The following is a 14,296-nucleotide window of genomic DNA, read 5'->3' as shown; positions in this document are numbered from 1 at the left end:
TAGCCGTTCGGTAGCGGGAGTTTGGAGGAAGATTTGGATCACTCTAGGGTTTTTTTGTTTTTCTTCCCTTTCTTCCTTTTTCCCCCTTCTCCCCCCCCCCCCCCTTTCCCCCCTTTTTCCTTTTTCTTTCCCCTCCCCATTTTGTGTATGTTATATATACCACTTGATATTTGATATTCTTATCCATGTTTTATGATGGAGATGTATATGTTGTATCTATAAGGAAATGTATTGTTTACACTTGTATGTGTTTTGCATAATGCACTTTACAATATATATATAGTATATGTATATTGCTTCACATTATTCACATATAATCATGGATTTTGTCCAATTTTAGTGATTGGCATCTTAGCACTGATTCTTACTACTGACTTTGTCTACACATTGGCACCTTAACACTTTTCTTCCTTCTGCCCCTTTGGTATTCTGTTACGGTGACTTTCGGCTCCTCCCACCAGAGCGCTGGTTCCTCTGTGCGCATGTCCTTTGCTGCAATGATCGGAGCGTCACTAATGGCGACTTTTGGAGGACACTTGCGTTCCAGTGATGTCATTGACATGCGACTGGCACGCAGTGTTACTCCTCCCCGCCGGAAGTGACGCTAGCATCGGCGTGGAGACCTGGGACATGCGCCGATTGGAGAGGTTCCGGCGCGTCTGGCTTTAAAAACACCGGCCCCCACACATAACATCACCGCACCTTGAAAAAGAGCAGCGAAACGCGCGTCGGTGGCGGCGATACACAGGTCCGGCACTACACCTCAGCATGGGTAAGCATCACCGCTAGAATTTGATCATATGCCATTGGGCTGTTACTGGATTTTTTGATTATGTGATGTGGCACTGTGTCTAATGGTAGGGACACAGCGCAGATGCTTCCCTGATTAACATGTGAGCACTTAGCACTTTATTTCATGTTACCTTGCTGGATATACACCTGTGGCTGACCTGTTCCCTTATTATTATTATTCTTGTGATGGTTATTTCTGTACGTGTTGTTATTTTGATTTATGGAACTAATTAAATAAAGTTATATATTTTTATACATATTTTGTGGACTTAGTACTCCGTATTTGTTCTCATGGTTCTTATAGCAAAGCTCGTGGCTGCAAATTTTTTTAACCCCTTCAGATGGATTTACATCGTTGGACTTTACAGATCTGCGGAAGGTAAGGATATTGTTGGTTTATTATGTTATTTTTGTTACAGAACGAGGGTCTTCAGTGATTGGATTGGGCGTTGAATAAAATATTACAACAACCTTTGTTTTTATTTCATTAAAATAATTTTTAATAATGTGTTTATGTATTTTTTTAACCCTTTACCAGTATTGGATTAATAATGGATAGGTGTCATAATTGACGCCTCTCCATTATTAATTTGGCTTAATGTCACCTTACAATAGCAAGGTGGCATTAACCCTTCATTATCCCATATCCCACCGCTACACGGGAATGGGAAGAGAGTGGCCAAGTGCCAGAATAGGCACATCTTCCAGATGTGCCTTTTCTGGGGTGGCTGGGGGCAGGTGTTTTTAGCCAGGGGGGGGGCCAATAACCGTGGACCCTCTCCAGGCTATTAATATCTGCCCTTAGTCACTGGCTTTACTACTCTGGCGGAGAAAATTGCGCGGGAGCCCACGCCAATTTTTTCCACCATTTAACCCTTTAATTTAGTAGATAGAACGGCCAAATTTTGCACATACACACTACTAACATTAGTAGTGTGGAATATGCAAAAAAATGGGGGATATGACATGGTTTACTGTATGTAAACCAGGTCTCATATCATGTCGGGTTTAGGAAGGAGAGAGCAAAAGCCGCTAATTGAATTACCGGCTTAAAAACTATCTCGCGCTGGAAGAAATATTAATAATATATATATATATATATATATGTGTTTCACTGATATATATATATATATATATATATATATATATATATAGCTATTCTATGTGTCCACATTTATTCTACCTATTCTACTGGAAGCTGTCAGTGTGATTTTACTGTACACCGCGCTGAATTGCCGGCTTTTCTCTCTAACACCGCTGCGTATTTCTCGCAAGTCACACTGCTGGTCCGTGTGTGATCTGTATTTTTCAGGCTTCCATAGACTTTCATTGGCGTATTTCTTGCGCAGTACGGTGACAAACGCAGCATGCTGCGATTTTCTACGGCCGTAGAAAGCCGTATAATACGGATCAGTAAAATACGGCAGATAGGAGCAGGGGCATAGAGAATAATTGTGCCGTTTGTTTTGCGAGTTTTACGGACGTATTTTCTGCGCTCATATGTCCGTAAAACTCGCAACTGTCACGGCGGCCTAACGCTGCTGCAATTTTTTACAAAAAAGTTGATCCATGCAGAAGAACGGCTTGCTTGCTGTGTGTGGTTTGTTTTCCACATGGAACGAAATATGTTTGCGTGAACAATACCTAAAGACTTAGGCTGCCGTCACACTAGCAGTATTTGGTCAGTATTTTACCTCAGTATGTGGAAGCCAAAACCAGCAGTGGGTGATAAATACAGAAGTGGTGCATATGTTTCTATTATACTTTTCCTCTATTTGTTCCACTCCTGGTTTTGGCTACAAATACTGATGTAAAATACTGACCGAATACTGATAGTGTGACGGCAGCCTTAGTCTAAATCCCAGCTTCTTTTTCCACCGTGTTATTATATACAGCAAGGCGGGGTGTAGTAACCCAGAACTAGGGCCGTCTGGATTAGTTACTACATACATTAACCATAAAGGATTGCAAAACATCTCTCCAGGCAATACCCTGCAACTAACTAGAAGCAGACTTGTCCATTGTTGTCCCTACAGACTGTTCAAACAGTCGCCCTTGTCTAATGAGACACTTTAAGAACCAATCATATCTAACCAATCCTCCAGCGTCTGACAGTCCACCAATAGTACCATACTGCATGAGGCCAATAAAGCGCTGGGTCTCATGTTACCACATTCAGGAAATGTAAAAGTCTCCCTCAGCTGATCTAGAATGCAGATGCATCTGGTCCCAGGCTGGGGAAAGTCTCAGCAGTGGCCCACACTTAACTATTAACTCCTTGGAGAACACAAATTCTTACAATTCAGTTTAGATGCAAATGCGTTCAAGCTGTAGATGACATGGATGAAGAATCCAGGATTTAAGGAAGAACTCTTGCACACTTGAGGTGGACAACATTGACCAAGAGTCTTCAATGAACATTTGATAGCAAACACAAAGATGAAGGTAGCGGATCTGGCTTTGATTCTTCTGTCCTCTTTTGGTCTGGTGGATTCAGGAAAAGTTTTCCAGACTTTATCCCACCTTAAGCCACAGTACAGGGATGCAGTACAGACAGCCGCCGTTCAAGATCTCCTTCATCGGCTGATTGGGGACCGCGCGGATGAATTTGTGATCACAGTAAACAGATCTTTGGCTGGAAAGGATGGTCTGGAAACTTACCAGCTAAGCTCTGTGGGTGCTGAGAAAGTGGTTGTTGTGGGCAGCAGTGGGGTAGCAGCTGCCACAGGATGCTACAACTACTTGAAATATTTCTGTGGTTGCCACATTTCATGGTCAGGAGTCCAGCTGCAAGTCCCATCACCTCTGCCTAGAGTGCCTTCACCCATCGCTGTGAAAACACCTAATAGGTAAGAAATCTAAAAATATAGCAATTAGTGATGAGCGAATATACGGTACTCGTTACTCGAGATTTCTCGAGCACGCTCGGGTGTCCTCCAAGTATTTTTTTAGTGCTCGGAGATTTAGTTTTCTTCGCCGCAGCTGAATGATTTACATCTGCTAGCCAGCATAAGTACATGTGGGGGTTTCCTGGTTGCTAGGGAATCCCCACATGTCATCAAGCTGGCTAAGATGTAAATCATTCAGCTGCTGCAAGGAAAACGAAATCTCCGAGTACTTACAAATACTCGGAGGACACCCGAGCAAGTTCGGGAAATCTCGAGTAATGAGTATATTCGCTCATCACTAGTAGTAGTAGCAATAGATTGGCAAAAATTGGGACAATGCAAGCTTACGGCATATCGCTTGTCCGTATTGGGGCTCCACTTTTTTCTCCCATCCAGTAATGTATATTTTGTGTGCATTAAAATACTTACCGGTCTTGGTCTTCTGTTTCCAGAACTACTCCCGTCCTCTCGTGGATCACGTGACCACAATTGTGAGTGACTAGCTGGCTCACACAGCAGTCCTGTGTGCAGCGGAAATCACTTTCTTAATGAAAAGGTTCAGTTCCACTATAGTATTATAAATGAGTTCCTAGGAAAGCTTGTTTCATGATAACCGTGCAGTCTAAAGGCTGCCGATCATCCGACAAAAGACCAAAACGCTCGGATGTGTAACGCAAAAGGATGTTTCAGCTGACAAACGAGTGTTTAGATTATTCGTCTGGTGAAATGATCATTTGTGCTTCACAAAAGATTATGGTTCTCGGAAGCACATTATACTGTCTAAACTGGACTCATGCTGAGGAAAATAATGGCAGCCTATCTGCGCTGAACAATTTATTACTTGTGGTGCATGTAGGACGCAGTCTGCCTGGGTAAACAGGGTATTAAACCAGGGGCGGACATATCATTGATGCAATCTGTGCAGCCGCATAGGGCCCACACGTAACTGATTAGGGTTTGGGATTGAGTAATGTATTTGGACATTACGATAAGTCTATAAGACTCAGGATGAGGCTTTCATAGACTTACATGAAGAATGGAACGAACGGTTCATGATGTGAACCAACAAAAAGGAGCTGCGGTCACGTGAAGCAGGACAGGAACTGACCTGGAAATGACAGAAGACCGAATGGAGAAATACAAAGCGAAACCCCACTAGAGTTGTACTGTAATGTGACACCTATAGAAGCATGTGGGGCTTTATTTTCCTTCCATACGCTCTTGATTTATTTTGTTTCTATCAAATTTACAGCATTTTTGTTTATAAAATTGATGAAGATAACATTGAGGCCTTGTTTCGAGGGGAGAATATCTCTACAATGACACCTCATGGAGCCTGTATGGCTGTACAATGGCTTAATGCCATATATAAAAGTTCAAAGTGAAAGATGTTTTATCTATGTTGGTTAAACACATGAAATAATAGACCATACAATATATAGCAATCCTTAAATTAAAGGGGTTTTCTCATACAATCTACCAAAACTCTTGTGACATGCCCTCATCATCTCCCGCCTCGACTACTGCAACACCCTCCTCTGTGGCCTCCCCGCTAACTCTCTTGCACCACTCCAGTCTGTCCTCAACTCTGCTGCCCGGCTAATCCACCTCTCTCCTCGCTACTCCCCTGTTTCTCCCCTCTGCAAATCCCTCCACTGGCTCCCCATTCCCCAACGAATCCAGTTCAAACTACTAACACTGATCTATAAAGCCATCCACAACCTGTCCCCTCCCTATATCTCTGAACTAATCTCCCAATATCTTCCCTCACGTAATCTCCGATCCTCCCAAGACCTCCTACTCTCCTCCACACTTATTCGTTCCTCACACAACCGCCTCCAAGATTTCTCCCGAATATCCCCTATCCTCTGGAATTCCATGCCTCAACACGTCCGCCTATCCACCACCCTCGGATCCTTCAGACGGAACCTGAAAACCCATCTCTTCAAGGAAAGCCTACAGCCTGCAATAACCATTCTGCTGCCTCACAATCGCCAGAGCCGCCGCCTCGCCCCTACCTTCTGTCTCTTCCCCACTATCCCATAGAATGTAAGACCGCAAGGACAGGGTCCTCTCCCCTCTGTACCAGTCTGTCAATGTAAACCTGCTTACTGTAATCGATATCTATAACCCTGTATGTAACTCGTTTCTCATGTACAGCACCATGGAATTAATGGTGCTATATAAATAAATAATAATAATAATACAAAAATACACTTTAATCAATACATCTTGGAATAAAAATAAGTACCACTATTGGATGTGTTAGAAAATGTTCCTGTGCTGAGATAATCTTATAAATGTTCCCCTGCTGTGCACTGTGTAATGGCTGTGTCTGACCGTACAGGAACATGGTCTGATCATACCACAGCTCCTGGGCAGGAAGGGAAGCAAAAGAGAGTATACAGACAGGACAGGTTTCTGTAAGGAAAAACATTTCTGTGCCTGGTGTTTTACGTCACAGAACGAGTCGGCTACGATTCTCTGGTGTAATGGCTGCGTTCTCTCCTTTGTTTCCTCCCTTACCCAGGAGCAGTGGTATATCAGACCTTGTTCCTGCACGGTCCGACACTTCCATTAGGCTGGGTTCACACTGCGTTAGTGTGACCCGTTTAACGGACTACGTTACACCGCGGCATAATGCGGTGTAATGTAGTCCGTTAACGCCGCCATTACTTTCAATGGCGGACGCATCGCTAGTGCACACCCACAATGGGCGTGCTCTAGCGATGTGCCGTCATTGAGTGACGGACCCGAGACGCGGGCTGCAGCGTTTCCGGGTCCGTCACTGCTAGCGCACTGCTAGCGCAGATGGAGCTAACAGATGCTCCATCTGCGCTAGCGCTGTGCAAACGTCGGCACTTGCGTTAGCGCAGTCCGTTTAACGGATGTGTTGAACGGACTGCACTAACGCAGTGTGAACTTAGCCTTATACAGTAGCACATTTATGAGATGACCTCAGCACAGGAACATTATTATTAGAATAGCACGTGTGCGTGATACCTGCCTCCCGAGCACACAAGCCGGCAGATATTTGCCCTGCTCATTAATCAGAGCCAGATTACACCTCTAAACACAGAATTGGGCCACAACACTCATTTCTTGTATCCTCCGATTTTCACACATTTATTTGTACAGGGCGAGTTTGTGTGTGTCATTATACATATATACCCTAATTCTTCTGATGTACATGTTTAAGAAGATAATTTTTGATAGCCGAGTCATGTGACACTTGTATCATTTTGATTTCCAACATTTACTGTACATGGACCGGGAGCTGTTTCTTATTCCCTTTCGATTCATTCTTTCGATAACACATTACTTCCTTCTTCTTTCTGCACGTGATAATGCAGGCAGTCGTACGCACGTTACTTCCTCATATATTAAACATTTTTTATCAGCTTGCATTTTTTGCCTTACAAGTATCCAAGTTTGCTGCGTTCCACTCATTGCATCTGAATTAGGTTAATATAGGTAGGGGCTAAATTTTTGTTCCCACGATCATGAGAATTAGTGTTCTGGTGCTATTCTCATAGAGATAACCACGTGCGTCATCTGCTCCAGACGAATTAATTTAAGCAAATATTTGTTTCCCATAAAAATAGCACCTCTCATCAATAATAATAGCAGAGTAGTGAGAACAGTACAGGTTTCCCATGAAAAATCACTAAAAAATTCTTTTACAAAGTTTAGCAGCCCCCCCCCCCTGACGTCATTAATAGTTCACAGGGAGAACATCAATGCCTGATCTCTACCATGGCATTCAATGGCCCTGGGAGGCGGGGGTTATGACTTCCATCAGCAACCCTTGAGGTCAGCTATTGCCCCAAGTGAGCTCCAAAGTGTATCAAAGCATATTCATTCTTCTTTTAATTTAGGAATACAGATTCCATGGGGTCATTTACTAAATGCAGATGTGCCTCTATAGTATTGAGTAGAGGTAAAGAATGTCCCCATAGTGTTAATGAAAGGCAGACTTGTGAACATTTGGCTTATATTAAAAAAGGAAATAAACAAAAAATGTGTTTGTATTTTTTTTTACTATGGTTATATAATTTTATGCACATAAAGAACATATGTAGTGTAGCCATGCTTCAATTTCTTTGGATGCCTTGGGTTTTCAGATGAGCAGTTTTCAATGCCTATAATACATCATTAAAAAAGCGGAGTACTGGACTGAAACTTATCTTTAATCAGTTCAATTTTGTGATTCCTCACCTATAAATCGCCACTAAATTTATGCTGCCAAAGATGATTTTTAACTGAGAGTAGTCCTGTGCTTAAAAACACCAGAAAATATATGAGTGGTCTGGGATCATAAATTCCTGTAATGTTGGTCTATGGCACATGTGTCACACTTTAACCAGCGGGTTAAATTTGGCCCACAGGGTGAGTATGTTTGGCCCTCAACACATTAATGGTATCTTTGGAGTATATTTGGCCCTCGACGCCAGGCAGGTCTCCCAATCGGCATCGCACTTTCACCCTGCATTGCACTTTCAACTGTATAGGTATGGTAGATGCTGATACAATTGAATGTAATGATGGAGGTTGGAGCGTCAGCTGACGCTCCCTTCCCATCATTCCCCCTCAGTGTCTGACGTCTCGGCTCAGCGGGTGACCTCATTGCAATGCGCCTGCTGTACCGAGATATTCAGAGGATCTGAAGACACCAGAGCAGCAGGGAAACGGGCAGAGGTGAGTATTTATTTTTTCCATGTGGGGCCTATTATATAGTATGGAGCACTTTGTGGGGCCATGATACTGTATGAAGCTCTACCTGGAGCATATTATACTATATAGATCACTATAGGAGACCCATTATATTGTATGGAGTAAATGTGAGGCCAGTATACTCTATGGAGCACTTTTTGTGGCCGTTATACAGTATGGAGGGCTATATGGGGACTACAGTTGGGGAATCATACTGTGATGGGGTCACTATTCTTTGTCGGGGGTGGAGGGTGGTACAGTAGGTTCATCATAGCATGCATGTCGTGGGTACTATGAAGAAATTCACTGTGGGAGTATCATACCGCGTTGGGGGGCACTTTTGTTTGCTTCATACTTTATGATCTGTATTATTTAAGGTTCTTTATTCTTTGTTATTACATATTTAAATTAGGCCATTAGGGCCATATGCTTTTTACTGCTCTTGCATAACATTTTTTTAATAAATATCAAGGTTGGCAAGCAACTTTGTCCAAATTTGTAATTTTGTTCTATTTTGTATTTTGTGTTTGACATCCCTGGTCTAGGGCTACCTGAAACCACTGCGTCGCATTGCGACCTTCAGCCGGGTCACATGCGACACACATGCCATATACTTCCATGCAAGTTGCATACAATTTGCGATTTGTGTACTACTTGTCTGAGGATTATTGTTGCGATACACGTCACTGTTTCGCCCTAGCCTTACCGTCAGCCACTTTGGTCATTTTCTCACAGGCTCTGCACTAATGCCTGAATAACCATTTCGCTACTACTTCAGAGGTTTGAAGATGTAGGGAAAGACATGGATTTGGCCAACCTTTGCAGTTGCATATGGGCCAAAGAAGTAAAGCAAATGCTCCTGTCGCAGACACAAAAGGCCCATATACTGTTACTGCACAGGGGCCCTCTTATGACTGTGGCCGCCCCAGTGCAAATGGCTGTAAACCTTCAGGTCTTACACGATAAAAAAATATGTTCAAACATGGTATGCACATTAATTTAACAAGTCCCTTGTAGTAATGGCCTCCTGTTGGTCATAATAGCCTGATGTCTTTTAAGGATTTTATTGACAGATATTGCCTCTCCAAATGCTGTGGTTTAAAGCTATAAATTTAGACTAAGCATTCAATAAACATGCAAGAGTAAGATTGTCCTGTATAGAAATGAGAAGGTTCTTTAAAATAATAAAAACCTCAATGCAGTCATCCAGTACGGATAAAACTCATGTTGCTGCCTTTACCCCGCAATGCCTACAAGCTTGCAACAGGAGATGCCAAAGACAGTGTGGGCACAAGCGCAACCCAGTGCAGACATGGGTAAACGTTGGAGCGCTAAGTGCTGATTAAAAGGGGCAAAGACAAGTCCATAAATGAAAATGGAACTAATACAGGGTTCTGCATAAATTTGAAGTAGAAAAGCAAGACGAGAAAGTTAGAATAAACAAGGAGAGTGCTGGCAGGATGAGGGAAGAAGCAAGTGATTGAGAGTGAACCTGTATACCCTGATGTATAATAAATATTATGTGTTAGGCTAGGGCCACACTACCGGATTTTCTATCATCCGACTAAGTCTGTCCGATTATGCTAATCATACTATGATCAGAGTGTGATCGGATTTTCTCGGATGTGGAGAAGATGAAAAAAAAAAAAAAAAAAATCGGAAACAATCTGTCAGTCCGAGAAAATTGGACAGCATCCAGATGTTATCCGTTATTACCTTGTATGGCCTAGTGCGATTTGAATAGTGGATGGAAATCATGCATGCTGCGATATTGCTTCCTCGGGCAGCACAGTGGCGCAGTGGTTAGCACAGCACAGCTACCTATAGGCAGGGTAGCACTTCCAGGTAATAATAATAATCTTTATTTTTATACAGCGCTAACATATTCCGCAGCGCTTTACAGTTTTGCACACATTATCATCACTGTCCCCGATGGGGCTCACAATCTAGAATCCCTATCAGTATGTCTTTGGAATGTGGGAGGAAACCCACACAAAGATGGAGAGAACATACAAACTCTTTGCAGATGTTGTCCTGGGTGGGATTAGAACCCAGGACCCCAGCGCTGCAAGGCTGCTGTGCTAACCACTGCGCCACTGTGCTGCCAGGTAACAGACCTCCAGAACCATAGAGAGGACAATAAGGAGAACCGACCTCCGGGTACTAGTCCTCCACGACCATAGAGGAGACGAAGAGAAGGACCGACAGAAGATCAGAAGTGCACACGCGCAGCACTGAACCTGGTATGCGCACGCACACGAAAAGCAGAGGCCGGGAGCGAGCGCGGAGAGAGAGACGCTGACTGGGGAGGTGGCAGCAGCGGTATGATAGTTAGCAATTAGTGGGAAGTTCAGGGTGGGGCTGTAGCAATATGAGGGGCTGCTGAGGCCAAGAACACAAGAAGTGCCTTTAGTTACAGCATGGTGAGCATCAGCCAGTCAGAAAATTCTACTAGAACAGGAATCAAGAAAAAATGGCAGAAGCATTATCAAAGTAGTGAGTACAGCTTATTGGGAAGCTAGGAGAGGCCTAAACTGGTAGTCCTGAGACCACTGTCGGACTGACACGTGTGACACTCCAGGTTACTGGTTGTCACATTGGCATTGCTTTCCTCATGGGGAGAGTGATGTTACGCTTGGAAGCGAGGGAGGATCTTCTCTATCAGGTACACACAAACATGCAACATGTTCACACTCCAGGCTAGAAGGGGGAGCTCTGATCCAGCTTGTGGGTGGCTCCCATATATATATTCTGGTCTGGAGGGAAAGTCAGCCAGTCTGAGAGATAGTTCCTGTCATACAGACAGAGGAGAAGGAAGGAGAGGGACTGTGCAGCCACAAAAAGTGCTGCAGCTCCTAGAGAAAGAGAAAGCTGAACCATTTGTAGAGAGCGTGTTGGAGAACTGGGGAGGACAGCTGCGACTGGGGGGCTCCCTCCCTACAGAGCGCAGACACAGTTACCCGGAAGTCCGAAGTTGCGAGGAACTCCAAGACTTACAGCAGAAACCGGCAGGACAGCTGGACTACACATTACCAGTCCGCCCTAACACTTGGAGACACAGTGGCGAATAGAGCCCAGGTCATGATAGAGACCCTGTAAAAAGGCTCGAGCCACCTGTCATATGGGTTAGTGTCCCACCTTTAAGGAGGACAGAGAGCAGTGAGGACCTTGACAGAAGCCACAGGCAGCAAGGGACTATACCAAAGTGCTAATAGGAAGGCTTCTAACTCCATTTGATAAAGGGGACTCTGAACTCGCTTCCAAGCCGGCTGGACCGTGCCTGTACCTGTAATCTGGGACCCTGGACTGTGGCTGCCTGAAGTCTTCAGTAACCAGGTAAAGAGACTGCAAACCTGTGTCCTCTGTTCCTTTCTACACTACACACCATCTCCATCTACACACCAGGAGCCCCTGGGGACCCAGCTTCACCTGTGGGAAGTTATACCATCTTAGCTGCCATAACATCACCCAAGTGGACCCCTTTAAGCAGCGTCGGTCACCTTTGACCGAGAACCACAGGTGGCGTCACGAACACAAACTTTATTCAAACCCCTTTAAGGACATTCCCTTTTACTTGGGCGCCCAGGGCCATGGACCAGGTTGCCGCCACCGTGACATCCCCTGTAAGTACTGGACCCGGTACCGAGTACCCCACGGCCCTGGTGGGCATTCCACAAGCTGGCCCTGATACAGTGGAAGATTGCGAGGTGCCAACCTAGTGTGGAAGCTTGTGAGATGATATTCTTCCTCATGGAGTATCTGGAAATGTAGCTACTGCAGGAAGTAGGACAGAAGGTTTCTGTTAATATGGAACTGTATGAATGTGAAATCGTTTTGAAGATGAAATGTAAAGTATACGTCACAACTTTTGAAGCACAGAAAGAGGGACAAATTGTAGCCACACACCAATCCGTGTCCATTTACCATTTCTTTCTACCCTCGCAGGAGATATTAGAGAAGCCCTGGCAGTGAGGGAAATTCAGCAGATGCCCGAGACTACAGGGCGTAGAGGTCACGACTGGGCTCGTACGGGTGAGGGGACCACTGACCTCAGCACAAACTGCAACTGGATGCGTGGACCGTGGTCGCACATTCAGCTGAAGTGTATTGTGGCACAGGGGTGCGTGCGCTGAAATACATGCTACTGGCCAATCAGAGGCCAGTAGCTGATGTTGGCATGCACATGACTGGGGTGCATGGCAGTGAAGTTATGCGCTCTCGTTGCTTGAAAGCTGAAGTCAGCTGCAGCTTCACAAGAGGACACCGTGCAGCAAGGGAGTAGAGGTAAGGTGAGTAGAATCATTTATTTTTTTTCTTTCTATGCATTAAAGAACAGCAGTAGATTGGTGGGACATACCGTTTACCAGGAAGGGGCCCAGGATAAGAGACATATGTACCAGGAAGGCACCCAGGATAAGGGACATATACTGGTATTGGAAGGGGCCCAGGATAAAGGGACATTAATACCATGATGAGGCCCAGGAAAAAAAGATATCTATACCAGGATGGTGCCCATGATAAGGGACATATGTACCAGGATGGGGAACATATATACCAGGATTGAGGTCATATATACCAGGATGGAGAACATATATATTTATATATTAGGATGGGGGACATATAAACTAGGACGGGGGACGTATATAACAGGACGGAGCCCATATATCTGATCAACGTGCAGGGACGGGGTTTGTGTTGAGGGAAGCCCAGATCCAAATTTTGAATCATGGCCCGTTGGACTCTAGTTAGGCTGGGTTCACATTGCGTTAACAGCAGCCTGTTCAACACTTGCGTTAACGGGCTGCTGTTAACGCAAGTGCTGACATGCCATTGCGATAGAGCTAGCAGATGCTCTATCTGCGCTAGCAGTGACAGACCCGGAAACGCTGCAGCCCGCGTCCCAGGTCCCGTCACTCAATGATGGCACATCGCTAGCGCATGCCCATTGTGGGCGTGCGCTAGCGATGCGTCCGACATAGGACTTTAATGGCGGCGTTAACGGACTGCGTTATGCCGCGGTGTAACGTAGTCTGTCTAACGGACGCCTCTACACCGCTGGCTAGGGCTATACCCTTGTTTCACAGAGAAGTGCTTGTATGCAGCCATGTGTGGAAAATATCTCATGTAAATGTAAATATTTTCCACACAAACTATCATGCAAGGTGATTTTTAAATGTGCAGCATATTTCTTTTTGCCTAACATCGCCCCTGCAATCAGGGTCACCATAAGGGTATTACTGACATTACGGCTATATGGGGCCCAGTAAGCAGAAGCAAAGGGGGTCCAGACTAGGTGAGACACTCTGATCAGCCTGTGTTGAGGCGACACGGCAGAGCCACTGTAAATAATAATGAGGGGCACCAGATTATAAACTTATGATATGTTCACCTGCGACAGATTTATTTTTACAGAAAGTTCTGTGTGTGAAATTCCTATTCATATGTCTGAATAAGGTTGTTTGTGCAGCACATACATTTCTTTCTGCAGACTTCAGACTGGGGGTACATGGCGAGTGGCGACTTTTGCCATGACACAGGTAACTTGGCCAAAGATTGCGGTTTTCCACTGTAGCTGCATACTGCAAGTTAATGGAGCTGCATTACTACCTACTGTACAAGGTAATATGGCAAATAAGTCACAAGATTTAAACTTGTCCCAAATACTCTTATTACTTATTATTACTCTTTTTTTTTTTTTTTTTTTAAAACATCATTTTTATTGGTTGTTTTTTTTTTTTTTAAACAAATAAGTACAATACATATTGCAAATGTTGCTTTAAATTATTACATAGAAATAAAACAAACATTAATCTTTGTAACACAAATAGTATTAACATATCCCCTAATGTCCACATCTAACCAGCTTCAATGATTGGAATCCGACAATCAAATCCAGAACATAC

The 14,296-nt window shown here is 44.2% G+C and overlaps 1 protein-coding gene across 1 annotated transcript in view; it reads left to right on the top strand.

Moving 5' to 3' along the window:
- The first annotated feature begins 2,982 nt into the window (after positions 1 to 2,982).
- Positions 2,983 to 14,296, top strand: part of NAGLU (N-acetyl-alpha-glucosaminidase) — a 45,446-nt gene continuing 34,132 nt past the window's right edge. The window contains exon 1 of the mRNA XM_069751926.1: positions 2,983 to 3,641. Within this exon, the coding sequence (XP_069608027.1) occupies positions 3,232 to 3,641 (410 nt within the window). The 5' untranslated portion in view covers positions 2,983 to 3,231. The remainder of the gene's footprint in view (positions 3,642 to 14,296) is intronic.

This window comes from Ranitomeya imitator, chromosome 2 (assembly GCF_032444005.1).
Source record: "Ranitomeya imitator isolate aRanImi1 chromosome 2, aRanImi1.pri, whole genome shotgun sequence".
NCBI lineage: Eukaryota > Metazoa > Chordata > Amphibia > Anura > Dendrobatidae > Ranitomeya > Ranitomeya imitator.
Note: the sequence above shows the minus strand (reverse complement) of the source record. Positions and strands in the feature narration are given on the sequence as shown.